The 20,697-nt window shown below is 47.5% G+C and overlaps 1 protein-coding gene across 1 annotated transcript in view; it reads right to left on the bottom strand.

Moving 5' to 3' along the window:
• Positions 1-18,129, bottom strand: part of LOC149345792 (uncharacterized) — a 47,158-nt gene extending 29,029 nt beyond the window's left edge. Inside the window, exon 1 of the mRNA XM_089586230.1 lies at positions 16,274-18,129. Coding sequence (XP_089442356.1) covers positions 16,274-18,129 — 1,856 coding nt within the window. The remainder of the gene's footprint in view (positions 1-16,273) is intronic.
• Positions 18,130-20,697: the final 2,568 nt, after the last annotated feature.

The raw sequence follows: 20,697 nt of genomic DNA, 5'->3' as shown, positions 1-20,697 counted from the left end.
AGGACGCGGGGGCGCACACACACAAAAGCAATATGGGGACACAACATTTTGTACTACCTGTTTTCACTGTATTATATTCATTGTTCTTTATCCTAATTAACCCACTCCCCTCTGTAATGCCTTTGGCCCTGAGGGTACAATAAATAAATAAATAAATTAGTTCGCTGACTAACTAAATATGTTAATAAACTTTTCTAATTTTTTTTTAGGTGTTATGTTGTATTCGCAGAGTTGGAGATCGTCCTCCAAATAGTCCAACCGAGAAAAAACGATTTTAATTAAAAAATTTTCACGCACGTTACGAGGCGCGAAAAAGTCACCCTGGTAGGCATCTTCACACCATAACTCAGCGGCGGTGAGCGGCGTCTGACGTAGTTCGCTCCGCTCTGCGCTTTGCGTCACACGGCTGATATCACCTGAAGCCCAGACGGGCGGCATGCGCTATCGCTGCTTGTTTCGATTCGCTCCGCGGCCTCAGGGAATGCCGCGTTGGAACAAAAACGCACTGACACAAAGCGCAGGGCGGAGCGAACTACGTCACAGGCGCTCACAGACGCTGTGTTACAGTGTGAAGCTGCCTACCAGGGTGACTTTTTCTCTCTTCGTAACGCGCGCAAAAAATTTTTTGATGGAAAATTTTTTTTGGGCTGGACTGTTTGGAAGACGATTTCCTATTCTGCTAGTACAACATATCCCCTAAAATAAAAATTATAAAAGTTAACGTATTCAGTAAATCAGCGAACTAATTAAAGTAGTTTGCCTGTTACCTGGCGTCCGCCGTAGCCCTCAGTATAGTCCCAGGGTTAAAATAAATCTACAGGAATTTACCTTTCTTTAAAAATTTTGGACCTTCTAAAAAAAATACCCGGTATGTAGTTCTCCGTGTCTAAGACGCTGGAGAGTTGGGGAGGAGGAATAACCGCAAACTTGACAGGACTGAAGATCGAGAAGAGGACAGGACGAGCGGTAACTAGCAACTGAAGTTTACTGAAAAAAAGACATGTTGCAGCAAAGGTTGCATCTGCGCATAGCGTACGGGAACTAAGATAGTGACACGTGGAACACACAAGATAATTAATGATATACATCGAAACGAACAAGAAACGAACAAAAAACAACAAAGAAATGCCCGTCACAGGTTTAACAGAAACCGGGTCTCTTTATCTAAAAGCGCCACGGAAGGCTCACTCACACACATATCAAGCCCAAGTTTGCGCATGTGTGCCGCCTCTAAAATCTCTCTTTCGAGCCTCGACCTGCCCCTTCCGATGATGGTGGCTTTGTTGAACTGTGGGTAGCAGCCATCGCATTCCCTGCAGTGTCTCGGCAGATTTGCGCCATTATCAGGTTTCAAGGAGCGGAAGTGCTGTCGCAGCCTATCGTTTAGACATTGACCCGTCTGGCCAACGTATACTCTGCCGCATCGCAACGGGAACTGGTATACCACATCAGTGGCACAGTTGACATATCTGTGCTCATGCTTCGTCGTGCACGCGACACTGCGCTTACCTTCCGCCACGCTCCCGCAGAGCTGCGATAGCTTGCAAGGGGCTGAGAAAACAATTTGAATGCCTTGCCTACCTGCCACCCTCTTGAGGTTATGGGCCATCTTGTGCACATAGGGGACAACTTCAAGCGGCCTTTTGTCCAGAGGGATCGCCTCCTCTTGGCCACGCACCTTGTTCCGCAGTTTCCACAACAGAGATTCCGCCACTGCTTGGAGAACGGGTGGTGGAAAGCCTGACTGCAGCAACTTATCCACTTGGCCCTGAAAACTACCTGCAGCTTTGTGCTGGCATGACTTTGAGAGAGCTGACCTCATACAGGTCCTCATACAGGTCATATTCCTCCTCCCCAACATGTCTGACCAACTGGCCCAAAGCTTCCCCTTGTTGAACCTTATTTCTCCTACATTGGGCTCTTTTTTGTGTCACTATCCGTCCAGCAGCAAGTGTGGTTTCTGTGCTAGCCTTATTGCTTCAACTGAGTGCCGAGCAAGAACCTATGGCTATTTCCTTCGTGCTTCTATCTGCCCCCCGGACATCGAGAAAGCGTTCGGGGCATTTCCCCCTTCAATTGGGCACTGGAGAAGAATCACCAAAATTCTGAAAGCGGAATGCTGGCGTCAGGTGCGACTTTTGCACGAGTGGTTGAAACTGCTCTGCTTCGAGTGGTGCGGTCGCGGGAGCCAGGGACAGAGGACCCTGTCCGACTATCAGAAAGCGGCCCGCTCGTCCGTGGACTTCCTTTGGAATCACCAGCGGTTGAGCCTCCCGAGGAAACGCAGACAGGTGGCTGCTGAAAAGGTACCTGTTTTCCGCTTGTACGGAGCTTCCCTCACAGAAGAGGCACAAGCCTTACTCGAGCGAGGGCCTAAATATTGTTTGGATGCGCCAGTCAGCAGGCAGGGCATGCTCGCACTCGTGCGGCGGATAGCGGACAAGGCGTCCAAGGAAGAGCGTCAGCGCTGCCATTTAGACGGTGTGGATGTAGTAATGAGGTGTTTTCCTCATAAGTCGCACAGCCAGGATCTCCTGGGTAGAGTCGCTGATGATTTGCGCAGGGGTGAGCTGGCATTGCTCCTATCCGATAAGGAAGGCGGCTTCACAGTCCTCCCACAAAGTGTGTTCCGCGAGAAGGCCCAGCAGGCAGTGACCAAAAATTTCAACGAGACGAGACTAAAACCCTCGAAGGTCAAGCAAGCTGCACTGAATTTGCTCGAGGAGATGGACCTTCAAGCCCTGCACAACCAAGTGAAAGCTATCAAGGCAGATGCCCTGTCTGTGTTCTTTTCTGCAAAGACGCATAAAGACTCGTGCCCTCTACGAACCATCGTGACCGAGAAAGGTAGCTGGCAGGGTGTTCTAAGCAGGTACCTCATGAAGCACCTCAACAACCTCAGTCCTGAAGATCCATTCAAGGTTGCGAGCTCGGCTAGCGTGACAGCTGTGCTGCAGGAGAGTGTCATCGGCGCGAATTTCAGCATTTCGATTGACATTGAAGAGCTCTTTTATTCCATTCCGCACGACGAACTTTATTCCGCGGTCAGCGAGCTGATTGATCTTTCAGGTGTTGTATCTTTCCAAAATGATTGTGGTGTCTCCAGAGACGGGTTTTTAGAGTTGCTAAGGTACTACCTTTGCGCAACCCTTGTTAAATTTGAGGGGAACCTGTACACCCAGAAACGGGGCATCTGCATTGGATCTTGTGTTGCGCTGGTCCTGTGTGAAATTTTCCTTGCTAAGTTTGACCGCAAGCTTCAGCTTCAGCTTGACGCTGCCAACATTGGTGTTAAAAAGGTTTTTAGATATGTGGATGATTTCTTAGTCCTTTTAAATGTTGACCACGAAGCCCGTCATGACACAGTCGCGGGGGACGTACTTGCGGTTTTCAAGCATTGTTCCCATTCCTTAAACTTCACTCTTGAAAAACAGCAAGATCAGTGCATCCAGTTTTTAGACTTGCAGCTTTCTTTTAGCTCCAATGACCACGTGTGCTGGGCCTACAGGCCGCGTTCAAAAAAGGCCGTGTTACCCTTCTCTTCCTGCCACTCCAAACTAATTAAGAGAGGCATAGCCATGACCTGTATGAGGTCAGCTCTCTCAAAGTCATGCCAGCACAAAGCTGCAGGTAGTTTTCAGGGCCAAGTGGATAAGTTGCTGCAGTCAGGCTTTCCACCACCCGTTCTCCAAGCAGTGGCGGAATCTCTGTTGTGGAAACTGCGGAACAAGGTGCGTGGCCAAGAGGAGGCGATCCCTCTGGACAAAAGGCCGCTTGAAGTTGTCCCCTATGTGCACAAGATGGCCCATAACCTCAAGAGGGTGGCAGGTAGGCAAGGCATTCAAATTGCTTTCTCAGCCCCTTGCAAGCTATCGCAGCTCTGCGGGAGCGTGGCGGAAGGTAAGCGCAGTGTCGCGTGCACGACGAAGCATGAGCACAGCATCAAAAACATAGCATCAAAAACGTAGGAAAGTACTGCGTTTAAAATTATTTCATAATATATTTCATTCTAGAACTGGAATAGACAGAACCAAATATATAGCCAACCCTGATTACGTGTCTTTACGTAGAGATCATTCACTTAAAGTTAAAGAATACAGGTGCCGGACTGACCTTTTTAAAATGTCTTTTTTCCCCAAAACGGTTTCGGAATGGAACAAGCTGCCTGAGGAAGTAGTGTCCATATTATCAAATGATTCATTTTCTTCCATGCTGTGACATTTTTTTGTGTATAATAATTCCGTGTTCTTTCTATCTCATTGTTATCTTTTTTTTTTGTAACCACCTGCACGCGGTGGCATTTGTGTACTTTTTCTTCTACCCCCCCACTGTAATGCCAGCCAATGGCGCTGTGGGTATGATGATAAATAAATAAATAAATAGATATGTCAACTGTGCCACTGATGTGGTATACCAGTTCCCGTTGCGATGCGGCAGAGTATACGTTGGCCAGACGGGTCAATGTCTAAACGATAGGCTGCGACAGCACTTCCGCTCCTTGCAACCTGATAATGGCGCAAATCTGCCGAGACACTGCAGGGAATGCGATGGCTGCTACCCACAGTTCAACAAAGCCACCATCATCGGAAGGGGCAGGTCGAGGCTCGAAAGAGAGATTTTAAAGGCGGCACACATGCGCAAACTTGGGCTTGATATGTGTGTGAGTGAGCCTTCCGTGGCGCTTTTAGATAAAGAGACCCGGTTTCTGTTAAACCTGTGACGGGCATTTCTTTGTTGTTTTTTGTTCGTTTCTTGTTCGTTTCGATGTATATCATTAATTATCTTGTGTGTTCCACGTGTCACTATCTTAGTTCCCGTACGCTATGCGCAGATGCAACCTTTGCTGCAACATGTCTTTTTTTCAATAAACTTCAGTTGCTAGTTACCGCTCGTCCTGTCCTCTTCTCGATCTTCAGTCCTGTCAAGTTTGCGGTTATTCCTCCTCCCCAACATGTCTGACCAACTGGCCCAAAGCTTCCCCTTGTTGAACGCTGGAGAGTGTTTGTAGAAAGGCGTCGAATGAGACGGATGCCTCCCAAACGCAAAGGTTTCGTCTCACCGCACTTTCGGTCAAAAGAGTGCCCTCCTGAATTTTTTTGTGCTTTTTTTTATTTGAACAGATTATCAGTGATGAAATTGAGGAAGTTCATAACATTTATTCCCCGTTTCAATGGCTAGCCATTACAGGGTGAGATTACTACGCGCGAGATTACAGGGTGAGCCACGCGCGAGTGAGATTACCCTGACCGTGAGTGCATGTGCTCTCAGAGCAGGCGGCGTCATTTTAAAACGCGGCCGCTCATCTCCCCTTGTACCAGAATCCGAGCTGATGATTTCAGGCACACACGTTCTGCATTACCACCCACGTAAAGCTTCTCCAAAGTTAATAGATGCTTTTCTTACCGGAAAGAAAACGCCGCATTTCAAACCTAACCGTCGAATTCTGTTTGGGAGCGGAAGCTTGGATTAAGATAATAGCTTTTCCTGCGTGTATTCCTCAAACTTATTTTGCTGTGGCCTATGTCATCACATTAATTGCGCATTTTCTTCTATAGTTTACTTTGCGCCGCCGCGGTGGGTCCGCGGTTTTGGCGCTTAGATGCTGACCCGAAATACGTGGGTTCGATCCCGGCCGTGACGGTCGAATTTCGATGGAGGTGAAATTCTAGACGCACGTGCACTGTGCGATGTCAGTGCACGTTAAATAATTCGAGGTGGTCGAAATTTCCCGAACCCTGCACTACGTACGTCCTTCATAGCTTGAGTAGCTTTGGGACGTTAAACCGCCATAAACCAAACCGTATACCAAATTACTTTTCGTGAATAAGGCATAATTGCCATTCACTGCATGGTTCTTGTTTCTACTTTGTGTTCGCGCCTACAGGCCTCGTTTTTGAAGCAAAAAGCTTCACTAGGCTCGTCAACACCGGCTTCGCGTGAGCCGGAGGCCACTTCTGCGCATGCGCGAAACCGAGCGACGTCACGTTCGGCGCAGGTGGCTGCCGTCGCCGCCGCTGACTCCGTCGCCTGACCTTTCGCTGCCGCCGCCGCCGCACGCTACTGCGCATGTGCGCCGCTGCTTCTCCTCCTCGCCACCGTTTGACCTTTCGCCACAGCCGTGCGCAGTGCGCATTTGAAAGGAGGGGTATATAAGGCGCGCTTGCCCATAGAACAGGCGCCGACACTCGCCATGGAAGGAGAAGAAGCAGCAACCGATCTAGAAGTGGTAGCTTCGGAGTTGGCTCAAAAGCAGCGAGAGATTTTCGCTTCGAGAAATCCAGGCTTGACCTTAGCTAAGCCACAGGTATATTTTTTTACTTCAAATTACATTTATGCAACGTATGCCAGATTGCACCAACCTCACAACAAGTAGACCATTAAATGTTGCACAGCTGAACTATTTGTGACGAAATTCACAGTTCCACAAAAGCGATGTACACGCTGGGCACGTTGGTTTTCCTTAACAGCTATACGATGGTAGCACACGGGAAAACCATCAGCGTGGTGTTTTTCCTTGCCCTCTTTCCGCGTTTTATTGCGCCAGCACCAAGATTGGTTCGGTTTTACGGGTCCCAAAGCACCTAAGTCTACGAGGAACACCGTAGTGGTGAGCTCCGGATAATTTCAACCACATGGTGTTTTTTTAACGTGCACCGACATCGCACAGTACACGGGCCTCTAACATTTTGCCTCCACCGGAATGCGAACCAGCGCATTCCGCGTCGGCAGCCGAGCACCGTAACCACCGAACCACTGCTGCAGCCGCACAAGTTCCTTACAACAGGTTGGTCAAAAATCTACGCAGTGGGAAATCTGGCCCAATTAACTCGTTTTTTATAGTTGGATGTCTACTCCTGATAATGCGAACGAGGCGTTGGGCACACCTGGCGATTTCGGTGGAAAACTGCTACTATATGAGGATAAAATTCCTTTGATATTTTTTATTCCTTCTCAAAATGACCTGCATGCCATCTTTTGCTCGATTTTTCAATTTCAATTTTCAATTTCAATTTATTTCCCATGTACACATGGTGAGGGCCGATGAAAAAAAGCCAGAAATTTTGGCTTGACGTGCCCCTCGGCCTCTACATTGCAGGGCAGCAGGTAACATAAATGTTTAAAACAAATAGAATCTCAAAATGCTAGCAATAGTTATCAAAAATGGTTTTGCGTATTATTAGAAAAATGACAAGGAATGAAGTGTACAACAAAAAATGGTAACAAAAAAAGGAAACTGAAAAATACACGTCATCGAACAACAGGAATTCGGTTACTCAAATTAGGTCAACACTATACGGAGACGAAAAAGATAAAGAAGCAGTGAAGGAATAAAGAAGCAATGATCTATAAACTGGCACATACATCGTGTATAACTTGGCGGCATGCACGTGAAAGATCAACTTGTGCAATTTGATACTTATTTAGAACACGGGGCAACGTGTTTGCTAGACTATGTGTACCATATATTGTGCGGCAGGTTGGAATATGCCACAGTTCGCTGTGTCTGATAGGATAAACTTGTGCATTTAGTGAAACGTGTGCCGTGTCACGCAAGTAATTCATATTTTGTTTTATGTTCTTCTTGTATCTTTCAGCTTTTCATATATTGAAATCATTATTTTATTTTATTTTGTGTACATTTTATTAAAGTTATTATTAATTTATTAAGGTTACTGAAAGGGGAAATATTCTATGGAGTAATAGAGCAACCGCTGGTTTTGCCCTTTTTTCGCTTTGATGGGAGAACGGGTTCGCTTACGCCCGCGTAAGTACGGCGTATTTATTAACCCCCCTGAGAGCTGCGAGGACATATTCGAAAGCTGATTTCTCTTCGCGATCGTGCTTACCGTGAGAACTCGTTGGCCTCTTCGCGTGTTTTAAACCTTGAAAGGGGAGAATGCGGAACAGGCAGCTGACGAAGGCGCCAACTTTAGCTCGTATGCGATTCCTCGACAGTTCCTACGCCTTTAATTCCGCCTCCTAAACGACGTCAATCTTCGGATGTCGACGGAACTTCGTGGTGCTTTGCGAAGAGAACTCTCTGCCAGCTGTTGGTACATTGCGATGTTGAATTTACGCCCATGCAAAACAATGCACCTTCTTTTTCTACCTCCGTTCATTTGTGCTTGCTCCCCTGTGTATTTTAGTAAAGTTAGTTTGACGCTGAATAGCTTATTGCTCTGTTACCATTGTCTATCACAAGTGCGATCCATGAAGCTCGTGCCAAGTTTTTGCGCAAGAGGGGTGAATGGATGATTTTTATTTGCGTCCTTTTTAAATCGGGGCAGTGACGAGCGCCACCGGCCAAGTAAATTAGTCACTGGTCAAATGCTTAGGGGAAGCCCCAGAGTGAAATAGATTTGTAAAGCGGTGGCCCGGGTACGAACCCCGGACAAGGAAGGTTTTTTCTTTAACTGCGATGTTTCTGAGAAAGCTGTCCAGCTTTCCTTTGTAGCCTTATGGTGGCGCCTAGGTGGATGTCAATGAGCAATTAGTCCTTTATTAAAAATATTCTCTACCCTAGGGGCTTCCCCTAAGCATTTGACCAACACTGTTCCCTCTTCCAGTTATTGATCAATTCGCTCTCGTCCTACCATAAGCTTGCCGTTCCGGTTAGCTCAGTCGGTAGAGCGACTGCTCCGGTGAAGAGGTGGTCCCGAGTTCGAACCCCGGACCGGGACGAAATTTAACTGCGAAGTTTCTGAGAAAGCTGTACAGCTTTCCTTTGTAGCCTTATGGCTGCGTTTGGGTGGATGTCGGTGAGTAATTACTCCCTTATTATAAATTAGTCACTATTCTATTTTCCCCCATTTTACACCGAAATATGGCTTAATTTTAGCTTATAGCCCTTAAATCTATCGCAGAATCTACAGCGTTAACTGTAAAATATTACTTATTCAGTAAATTTAGTAGTGGAGTTAAACCTGCGCTAAGAGCGCGCATTTTCCCATTTTTACTTATGCGCGGTTTTGAAGACAGTAATCAAGCCTTCATAACACATTACAGCTTTCTCCTTTCTGAACAGCACCGTTAGCACATGATGAGTCTAGATGCTGAGTGTCGAAGAAAGGGCACATTGACTGAAGACAAACAAAAGGAGGCGCATTTCGAGCTTAAAGCAAATAACGGGAACTCAGAGACTGTTCATTATATGCAAGTGCGATTGGACCACAGAAAGCGCCCATAAGCTTCGCCGTGCATGAGCCCCCAGTTCTTCACAGCGTACGTAGTACATTGTGACTGGCTGAAGCAAATGTAAACTCTACAGGCCACTGAACTACAACGGGAGAAAACGCAAGACCTGAGACGACACAATGGTCGCTATGTAGATGAACGACGCGAAGTTCCCTTTCGCCAATGTTAAAGGGAACATTCAGCCACTTATTACAGCATAAAAGAGTACTTTTCCCTTCATAAAAAATAGTATTCCTCTCCACAGATAACGCCCATAAGACATCACCAACTTCAGTGCAGAACTAGCAATACAGTATAATGACCGTTCCTCATTCAGAAGACGGGCCAGGATTACAAATACCTTGTGTGTACATCTCATTCCACGTTCCTGCCTCGTTCGCGCAGGTTCAAGTACGATATGCCAAAGGATCTAGAAAGAATGTTTCCTTTCATACAGAAGCTACACGTATACTCCAGCGCGGTCTGTCCCGGCCTCGGCGGCTGCGTTTCTACATAGATATAGACGTGTTCGATGCGATATCGGTAGGCAGGCGTTGAAGAACCCGAACTCCTAAAAGGCTACGCCCAGGTGATAGAAGTTATTCCGGAGACATCGAATAGGGCGCGATTCTTAGTTTTCCGTTTTTTTTTCTCTCTTTCATCAAAAGCATTTGTTGGGCGAGTTGGTGTTTTTGATGATCCATAACTACAGCGCAAACGACAGGACAGAGATGAAGAAGGGACACCTTTTCACAACTAAAGTTTATTGGATGCCAGAAGGTATAAATACCTCCCTGGCGGCCAGAAAGAATGCAGTCCACACTTACATGCGTGACTGACATAATAGTGTACCAGTCATATGCCGCCAAGCAAATCACATGCGCGAGAATACAATATAAGCAGTGACAGAATACAATATAATCAGTGAGCAAGCACTTGTCAATATTCGCAATCAAGGTATCTTCTTTCTTTTTCTGACAACGCGGCAGATGAAGCACTGATGCATTCTTCCGAGAGCCTACCTATTAAGTGAGCTTCAATGATCTTCCTTGCTAACGAGTCACGGTTCTTTTCTAACACTGCACTTTCCTGATAGTTTGGCGCACAGACGTAGGTGTCATCGTCATCTTCAGTGCCTTTGCAGTGCCTGCAATGTTTCGCCACGTGGCCAGAGATAGCGACACGGGAGACATTATACTCATGCTCTCTGAGTCTTTCGTTTAAACATCGGCCGGTTTGGCCGATGTATCGCTTACCACAAGACAGTGGCAGCGAATATATCACCCCTTCCTGGCAAGGCACGAACTGTTTTGCGTGCTTTATCGGGCACTTGCGCGATTCTTTAATCTCTGAATTGACATTCTTAATCAGGCTGGACAGTCGTTTGGGCGCCGAAAAGACGACATCAACGCCTGCATGTTGTCCGATTCTTTTCAGATTGTGCGACACTTTGTGAAGATATGGCAGCACAACAATCTTCTTTTTCTTCGTCTCTTTCGTACATTTACTATTTCCTTTTGATTTTAACTTTTCCAGTAGTTTTCCTGCCACGGAAACTAATAATTCAGACGGGTAGCCTGCCTTTGCCAGGCGGTCTACTTGGTTGCTGAAGCTATGCTTCAACCTGTGTTCACAGGATTTGTTGACTGTGTTGCTAAAAACGGTATGTACAATTGCTCTCTTCAATTGTTCTGAGAATGCCTCACACCATTGGTTTTAACACACGAAGTACCATTGAATGATTTTATTAGGTTTTTAGATCTTTCGCTTCATTTCACTCCATCTCATGTTTGTTGGGCTTATGAGCCCCGTGCTGTTAAGCCCATCTTGCCGTTTTCATCAGCTCACTCCAAGCTGGTGAAGAGAGCAATTGTACATACCGTTTTTAGCAACACAGTCAACAAATCCTGTGAACACAGGTTGAAGCATAGCTTCAGCAACCAAGTAGACCGCCTGGCAAAGGCAGGCTACCCGTCTGAATTATTAGTTTCCGTGGCAGGAAAACTACTGGAAAAGTTAAAATCCAAAGTGAATAGTAAATGTACGAAAGAGACGAAGAAAAAGAAGATTGTTGTGCTGCCATATCTTCACAAAGTGTCGCACAATCTGAAAAGAATCGGACAACATGCAGGCGTTGATGTCGTCTTTTCGGCGCCCAAACGACTGTCCAGCCTGATTAAGAATGTCAATTCAGAGATTAAAGAATCGCGCAAGTGCCCGATAAAGCACGCAAAACAGTTCGTGCCTTGACAGGAAGGGGTGATATATTCGCTGCCACTGTCTTGTGGTAAGCGATACATCGGCCAAACCGGCCGATGTTTAAACGAAAGACTCAGAGAGCATGAGTATTATGTCTCCCGTGTCGCTATCTCTGGCCACGTGGCGAAACATTGCAGGCACTGCAAAGGCACTGAAGATGACGATGACACCTACGTCTGTGCGCCAAACTATCAGGAAAGTGCAGTGTTAGAAAAGAACCGTGACTCGTTAGCAAGGGAGATCATTGAAGCTCACTTAATAGGTAGGCTCTCGGAAGAATGCATCAGTGCTTCATCTGTCGCGTTGTCAGAAAAAGAAAGAAGATACCTTGATTGCGAATATTGACAAGTGCTTGCTCACTGATTATATTGTATTCTGTCACTGCTTATATTGTATTCTCGCGCATGTGATTTGCTTGGCGGCATATGACTGGTACACTATTATGTCAGTCACGCATGTAAGTGTGGACTGCATTCTTTCTGGCCGCCAGGGAGGTATTTATACCTTCTGGCATCCAATAAACTTTAGTTGTGAGTCAGCGCTGTGTGGTGTCCCTTCTTCATCTCTGTCCTGTCGTTTGCGCTGTAGTTATGGATCTCTTTCATCGCTTTCCTCACAGCGCAGTTTAGGTATTCGCAGTGCAGGGAGTCAGTTACAGCGTCATTTAATTCCCTTAGACTAGTTTTCATTTTTAAAAATTGACTAGGAGGCACTTGCGCGCGCAGCGCTCTTTGCACTGACGCCATCTGCACGCAGTTTTCGCACATAGAGTGGAGCTGCTCGAAGTATTTCTGGCGGTCGACAATAGATGGCACGCCACAACCCCTTGTGTTAAAGCCCCTCAATGAAACAATTTTTATTTAGGGGCTTTACCTTGTGTTTCAGATGAGTGCGTTCGTTCAAGAGCGCGGTCAATTGTTGCGTCCAAACATCGGGAACGCCAGTGTCTCAGCGCGCCTATGATGCGGTCAAGCCTGATGAGACCTGCTACTACACCGCCTCTTTTCATGGCTATTGCTCAAAATAAAAACGAGCAGACTATAGTGCCGGCAGCGGTATAGTGGCGACATCTGCAAGCACGGCTAGAAAACAGTCACCATGACTGCTGACGTATAGATCGTTTACAGCGCGCAGTTCTTCCGTTTGAAACCAGATGGCGCCACAGGTGCACTCGGAATACTGTGTCATTACTTGCCTCGTAAGTCGCCGGCGCGTGTGCTTCGACGCAGCAGTGGAAGTGCGGAAAGAGAAAATATATGCTCTGCTGTGGATTGCAAGAATTGCGACAAACAGTTAATGGTGCGGGATGCGATCGTTTGCGGGCTTCACGGGACCGAACTACACAAAGAGGTAATGCCCCTGTTCGCGCACCTTGGACATCCACCCTTTCCGAACGGGCGAAAGCAACACACATGTTGGCGAGCGCTAGACAGCGAATATAGAAGGAAAGGTCTCGATCTTGGAAAATCTGCGAGGGTAAGTGCGCAACATAGCCGCATGAACAAGCTGTCCCGCCACCGAAAAGTCACAAAAACAAAACACGACTTACGCTCTTGCATACCGCAACTGTATATTGTGCAGTGCATAGCCGTTCGAGCGGACAACGCTTACCGTCAGTTCGTGTATCACACACCGCCTTGGTGCTTCTGTTGAACTTCGCTCCAAGTAGCGCGGTTTTCGTGGACCACAATCGGAATAAAGCTGTTACGGCTGCTGTGCTCTGCGGTTGTGAATTCCTCGCGATCCATGCGAGACAGTCACTAGAAGTGACTCCGGCTGATTACTTACAACCAGCGAGACCTCGAGCATTTTCATGTCCGCATATCGAGCGTGGAGCGTACCACAATTTTAAACTATGTGAGGCTGACATAATTGTGAACCTCTTGTAGTGAATGCTCTGCCATACGCGGTTTATAACAATTATATCGCGGAATCCTTGTAAACGATTGCATGCAAGCTTGTGAAGGCTGCTTGATGCATGGTACTGCTTACTTGATTGGGTAACGTTTGTTTGTTTATTTATTTTTGCCGCCTTCCTTTGTTTAGCAAACCAACAGAAAGTATTTTAGGCTTCCTAAGCACCTTTAACAGGTTGTAAACAAATGAGTACGATGTGCATGTAAGCGTTTTAGAGTAGTCTCCGCATGCATGTACACAATACGACAATGACCTGCGCAGCCGCAGGCTCATTAAACCTTGCTGTTTTAGATAATAACAATAAAAAATATTAAGCAAAGCCTTCAGCGGTATTCAGGCGACCCATCCGTTGCCTCGAACAGGCGAAGAGCTCAGCGGCTCTCCGCGCCATGAAGCCCGATCACGTTTTCACGCCTAAAGTGATCAACTTGGGGTTTTCACACGTCCTTCGAAGCTTCGGAACAACCACAGTGTCGTCTTCCCACTCCATTACAACCGTATCAGCTGAAACACTGCCTGTCGGAAGCGCAACATCAGACGCAGCAGCCGTCGCGACGAGGCGCGCGCCGAGCGGTCAGGAGGCGAGTAATGGCGGCGTGATCACGTGATCAAAGATGGCAGCCCCCATGATACGCCGCTGTAAAGCGTCTATAGGGGGCGCGCGCCACAATACTGTCACGTCCGTTCGCGACACGGTGGTTCGCGAGAGAACATGCTCTGTGCTGACGTCATTTAGCAGGTCATCGCATCGCTTAAAAGAACTAATACAGAAATTCAGCGTGAAAAGACACCTTGCACACCGTCGACAAACGCAAATAAGGAGTTTTTATACGATTATGCTGTGCAGCGTTATTCGATAGAATGTAAGCGCCTTGTTCTTTTTTAACTCACGCATTTCATTATTTACCTCATCATCATCATGAACCTAACTACGACCCAATGCAGGACAAAGGGCTGTCTCACTGATAGGAACCTGGCCCTGTGCCAGCTGCGGCTCTTTTATTTTAGCACCCTTCCTAATCTCAACCGTCCACCTGACCTTCTGCCATCCGCTGCTATGCTTGCCTGCTTATGGAACACAGTCCCTTTCCTTTAACGACCATTAGTTACGTTGTCTCATTACAGGCCATTTCTTCATTTCGATTACGATGACATCGACTCACCTGCGGGGATAGGGTGGCCGCAGCTGGCACAGGACAGGGCTAATTGGAGACGCCTTTGACCAGCAGTGGGCCTAGACAGTCTGGTGATGATTATGATGATGATGACATCGACTCACGTTTGTCCCATAACTCTGCTCTCTACTTTTCACTTAACATTATACCATCATTTTCCTTTCCGTTGCGCGCTGCGCTTCCATCATTTTAAGTGTGTTTGCTGGGTTTCATGGCACATGGGCAGCTAAGGTCATCATGCGTCAAGCATAAAGTAAAGGAAACTTTTTCAGCGGAATTTGATAAAGACGTGGAAAGTGGTCCGAGCGGTGGTGAAGAAGGCCTAAAAAGTGTCTACTACTTAGCAGTAACAGAGGAAACGAAATTTATAAATGACTGATGGTAAACGCTTTAAAGAAGGACAGGTAGCCTCAGCGGCTATCCTTGGCTGGGCAAGGATCTCGACGCTCCCAACCAATCAAATAAAAAACATCCTTTTTCTTAGTAATGAGAGAGTGGCAGCAGAGCATGAGGCAAAGTACTGGGTCATAATTTACATTCTTTTAAGAAAACCTGCTTCTATTAAAATCTAATAACACAAGACATGTCCCAAATTTCTAAGAGCAGTGCTGGGTGAAAAGGGGTGCGTTGGTTATTGAACGGAAAAAAATCCCCTTTTCCTTAGCCTTTCGAGTATCAAAACAAATTGTGATTGACTAAGTTCAATGCTCGGCAATTTTTCTAGTACGCCAAGGTTATTGCACGTCTCTTCGAACAGCAAGAGCAGTGCCCGGGTTGCTTGCGGTAACTTGTTAGTGTTCTAGATGCGCACTTCATAGCAATGGGGTAACATACAATATGCTTCTGCAGTGAATGGATTTTTAGAATGTACGAGCATGTGAGCATGTCCATTCTGTCTGCAAGTGAAGGTTCGTTGGTTTGTATACACAGACTATTTATGGGTGATGTCCTGCACGCACCGATGGAAAGACGCAAGCCTAAGCTACTTATATGTCTGGACATGAGAGGATATTGAAATGCGGTCACGTGCGCCAGTGTCTTGTTCAGTGTGTAGTGCCAGCACTGTAGGCCAGAGCAGGAAAGCATAATCCCGTTTGACACGTCGGCGGTCTTTCACAGCGCTCCTAGACAGCGAAATATCAGCCAGTGTGACGTCGGTGAATGCTCGTTATTTTTTATGGGTGCAACACACCTGGTTGGTCCAAAGAAAACGATCCCCACATGCCGCGTCGTAAAACGTTTCTAGCACCTTTTTTTGGAATGAAGATTTATGCGTACTCCCTGCATTGATCATGAGCACTGCTGCAGTCCTTCCCTTTTTGTCTTTTTATTAAACGCCTAATGATGGTAAAAGATCAGGTGGATGCGTGCACGTGGCACTTATGCCGTTTTCACCCAGCGTATAAATAGCACGTCTTCGTTAATAAATGTAGTTGTTAGTCTGCGCGTCCTGTCCGAAAGCCTGCTTTCGTTTCCTGGGTCTCTAATGTGGGGTTTCCAGTAATTACGACTCGATGCGTTTTGCATATCCGGGTAGTTTTACTGAGCATCGTTCTGTAAAGCGTCAGGTGCTCCTCCCTTTATGAAGATTAAGAGCCCCAATTCACACGCTTTGTGTGCTTTCGTGCACCTATTGCGTTTCGAATCTCCTGAAGGTTGGTGGAGACTTCATCCTCGGAACCTTCACACTTTTCGGACCCTTCAAGATCTCCCATTACGTGCCAGATTAGGAGCTGAAAACAGCTTACCTGTCATTTCGAGCGCCAGCGACGAACCGAGCCGCACGTGTCAGGAGGCCCGAGTTGCGCGCAGCGGTAGTGGAGACCGCCAGCCAGTCCCTGGCCATGTCGCTGTTGACACCCCAGTGAAGAGTGAAGCTGAGGAGCGTGTGGTTGTCCGCCAGTCCCGCTGACAGCGCCCGAAGAAACGTGGCGGCGCAGCTGGTTCTCTCGGGTATGAAGTGGACCGTGTGCAGGCGCCGGCTCGACCTGATCACACTCGCCAGGAGCTCGACGTCCTCCAGGTGCATGCACACGGCCCTCAGCCGCAGTTCTTCCAGACTCGTGTTCCGGGACAGCGAGAGCACAATGCCTCTCCAGCGCTCGGTCCGGGCGTCCGAAAAGAAGTTGTGACACCACGATATCAAATGCAGCTCTCTAAGCGTTGTCGTCGTTTCGATGTAACGAGCGATGGCTGAGCAGTGGATGTCCTCCAATACGGCCGTCCAGATGTCCAGGTGAGCGGACGTAACAAGAGAGAACGACGACAAGCGTTGCAGAGCTCGTGAAAACTTGTCTTCTGTCCCGCTGCGGAGGCATGCCGAGAACTGTGAATATCCAGAGCATTGGCAAAAGTAGAAGACGCAACAAGCGTGGCAGTTTGCGGTAAGCACTTGCTCTCCTTTGGTGATATCGTTCAGGGTTTCATAAATTTCACACAGACGGTCACTGTCTGTCGTATCCAGCTCAACAGTCACCTTTTGTATACTTGCCTTTGTTGGCAGCAGGGTCAGAAATTGTCGCCATAGCTCCGGTTGAAACATGCGGTACGGAAATCTAACTGTTCTTATTGTCTCGTTCTTACCCAGCGCCAGGAGCAAACCGGCCATTCCTTGCTCAGTTTCAGTATCGCTTAAGGTTGAAACAAGGCTGAGGCCGCGAATGACATCGTTCTCTGCTAGTATCTTCGTCAAAAGCTGCACGCTACTCTTTTCAAGAACAAAACCCGTGAGGCATACGTCACAAAGCTGCTTATTCGTTAGCAAGCTCTCCAGAATCGACAGCAGCGAATCATGAGCTTGCCCGCTAGATGCTACAATATTCAGTGTCGTTAATGTAGAGCAGTTCTTCAAATACTCCGCAAAAGCTACCCGGCAACTGTCGTTGGCGAACGAATCGTGCAGCGAGAGCTCTTTCAGTGTAGAGTTCGTGCGGAGTGCGGTCAAGAATTTCTCAGCGTCCTGGGCTTTCATGCGCAACTCTGGGATCTTGAGAACAGTCAGTGACGTCGTGGTCGAGAGAAGCGCCGTTAGAACATCCATGAATGGCTCCGAACATTCCTCGGCTGCCGTGCACTCGAATTCTTCCAGACTCTCCAGAGAAGTTATGAGGTCACAAAGCATCGTGTGCGTTTGAAACCGCGGAAATCGTAACTTGAGATATTTCACAGAGGACTGCTCCTTAAGGCAACGACAGAGCACCGCTTCATACTCTCGCAGCCGGTACGGTCCCACTTCGAGGGCCGTGACACAGCGGTGTGTCTTCAGCAGCCAGTAGACGAGTGTTGCGGTCTCGTGCAGCTGGTCTTGCCAGGTATCCACGGGGTGCGGCCCGTCGAAGCTCGCCAGACGCAGCTCCCAGCGGACACTGGGCAGTTCGCGCAGCTCCAAGTGGGCCTGGCTGAGGAATTCGTTCCAAGCGGCCAGGTACCGGGCTATCTGGCATGTGCGGCCGTCGGCCGCGGTGCACGGCGACCGGAAATGGACGGTTGTGCCCGAGAACCGTGCAGTGGCGCCATCTACGTTGGTCAGACGGTGACCAGGCCATTCGTCCAGCATCATCGCGGTAGCTGATGCAGCAGCCCTGGCGGGTAGCCCGTCGTCCATGATTACTGCCGGGCGCCGAGATGTTACCCGCTCTGATTCTGAAAAGATCAAGGTGTCATTAAAATACGCTGTGCAAACCACAATAATAAATGCTCAGCGGGTAAAGAAAAAGCCTGTATTAGAGCGGGAACTAAGGTAGATTAGGTTGCTCTTATCACAAAGCATAAAACATGATTCATCGCTGTTCCTTATATGCACCGTCCTGTCATCCGATGGTCGCGGATACCGGCTGTACGTGAATAAGGATGTTTGTTTGTTTGTTTATGGGGTCTAACGTCCCAAAGCGACTAAGGCTATGAGAGACGCCGTAGTGGAGGGCTCCGGAAATGTCGACCACCTGGGGTTCTTTAACGTGCACTGACATCGCACAGTACACGGGCCTCTATAATTTCTCCTCCAAAGAAATTCTAGCCGCCGCGGCCGGGATCGAACCCGCGTCTTTTGGGTCAGCAGCCGAGCACCATAACCGCTGAGCCACCGCGGAGGCTGTGAATAAGGAGCCTATATGAATCTGGAAGCATAAAAAAAAATTCAGGGGGCAGTTTGTTGACCTAAAGAGCGTTTAGGCGAAAGCCTTTAGCGCGGTGTTGCTGCTTGTGTCACTGATGTGTGGTTAAGATGTTAATTAAGTGCACAATTGTTTGTCAATCTTAAATGCTGGAATCACTGGAGGGAGTTCGGGAGCCATCCGTCTGATTCGACGCCTTTCTGCAAACATTCTCCAGCATCCTGGACAAGAACTTATATGTGTTGGCAGGAAGTAGCGTAGCCATTAGCACGCTCGGCTGCAGAACGGAAGGATGGTGGCTCGAATCCCATCGAGCACAAATATTTTTTGTTTGGTCTAACTAGAAAAGCGCGACACCTTCTGCTGACAACCTTCTGTCGACAACGATGAGGCATTAAAGGCTTTCGCCTTAATGCATGATTTCAGATTTAGGTGCGAACGCCAGTGGTCGGCTTTCGTTCTGACAGCTGAGCGCAGTATACTTCGCCGACTCATGTTGGTCGCCATGTTTGATCACACGATCGCGCCACCGTTACGCGCCCCCTGACCGCTCACCGCCTGCCTAATCGCTATGGCTAATGCGTCTGCTGAAACAGTTCCGACAGCCAATGTTTCGGCAGATGTGGTTGTGAAGAAGTGGGAAGACGACACTGGGCTTTGCCCAAAGCTTCAAAAGACACGTTAAGTACCTTGATCACTTGACGCATGAAAACGTAATCGCCCTTCACGTTGCGGAGAACCGCTGGGAATTTATATCCGTCTCTTCGAACCAACGAATGGATTACTTCAGCGCTTGTTTTCAGTCTGTTTTATTGTTCCCGTCTACAATGGCGAGGTTGAGTGCTCGTTTGGGAGCTTAGGTCGTTGTCATAGAGGGTACTACATGACTGCAGAAATAGCTCCAAAGCGTTCATATGCACACCGTGCCCGTTTGTTTACAACCTGTCACGAGCGGGTGTCAGTTATCCAGCGGTGCTTCGGAAACCTGCACTTTTTCTCCTGGGTTGATTGAAATATAATCGCGTACGTATGTATGCGCTTTTAAATATGAAATACGTACGTATGGCTATGCACGAGTGCTGGTGATTAGGCATCGAGTGATTGGGCATTTCCATGCTGGCGTTGAATTCTCAACGTTAATTTTGTATTCTGACGCTGTATTCCCAACGATAGATGAATTACCCCGCTAGCGATGAATGCCTGCAGTTCATTCTTTTCAACTCTGCTGAGGTAAAAGTTAATCTTAGTGTTGCGCGCATGCTAGTCATGCGCAGCTATAGCTACAACGGGTCACTGATGTGCAGAATGATCGACAGTCGATAGTTCTGAACTTCGTAACTAACAGCGTCGCGACCGCTAAAAGTGTGACACTCGCGCACTTACTTTTAGTTTTTTGTACCGCTCCGACATGTATGAATTCAGGCGGTAGTGACGAGGTCAGTTTTTGCTTTCCAAGTTTGGGCATACTGAAGCGGCTTCAGCCCTTTGATTACCTTTTGTGTTGTAAAAAATTATGGCGTTAAATGTATCACTACTTACATTCTTGTTATCTGATTTATGTCGTTTACTGCATTAATTTGGCTTTTTATTTTTCACTTGTATGTGAGTACATGATCAACACAGTAGACATGGATAGAAACCCGGCACATAATTATCGATGATTTGTCGAAGGGTTGAACCTTCTGGACAGTGGCTACGTTGGCACTGCATTGTGCAAACGTGACTGCGAGAACTGCAGCATTAACTTCGTTAAAACAAACTTCGTTTTGGCAAGGTATATATAGGCCAGACCGGAAGGTCTATCAACGATAGGATTAGAGAGTACAGAAGGGATGTTTCATCACAGGCTGGTGGAGCTGAATTGGTGAAGCATTGCAGAAGTTGTGAAGGCTGTGACGCTACATCTGTGATGCATGTGGGAGCCGACAAAAAAGAAAGGGAAATTATCGAAGCCTTTCGTATTCAAGAGGCGGGCGACATGTGTGTAAGGACTCCCTCCCTGGCGGTGGCAGAAAAAGAGATTGTTTATCTGCGTAACCGTATGCCTTGCAGGAGAGGGG

This window comes from Amblyomma mixtum, chromosome 4, assembly GCF_055824585.1.
Source record: "Amblyomma mixtum isolate Tamu chromosome 4, ASM5582458v1, whole genome shotgun sequence".
NCBI lineage: Eukaryota > Metazoa > Arthropoda > Arachnida > Ixodida > Ixodidae > Amblyomma > Amblyomma mixtum.
Note: the sequence above shows the minus strand (reverse complement) of the source record. Positions and strands in the feature narration are given on the sequence as shown.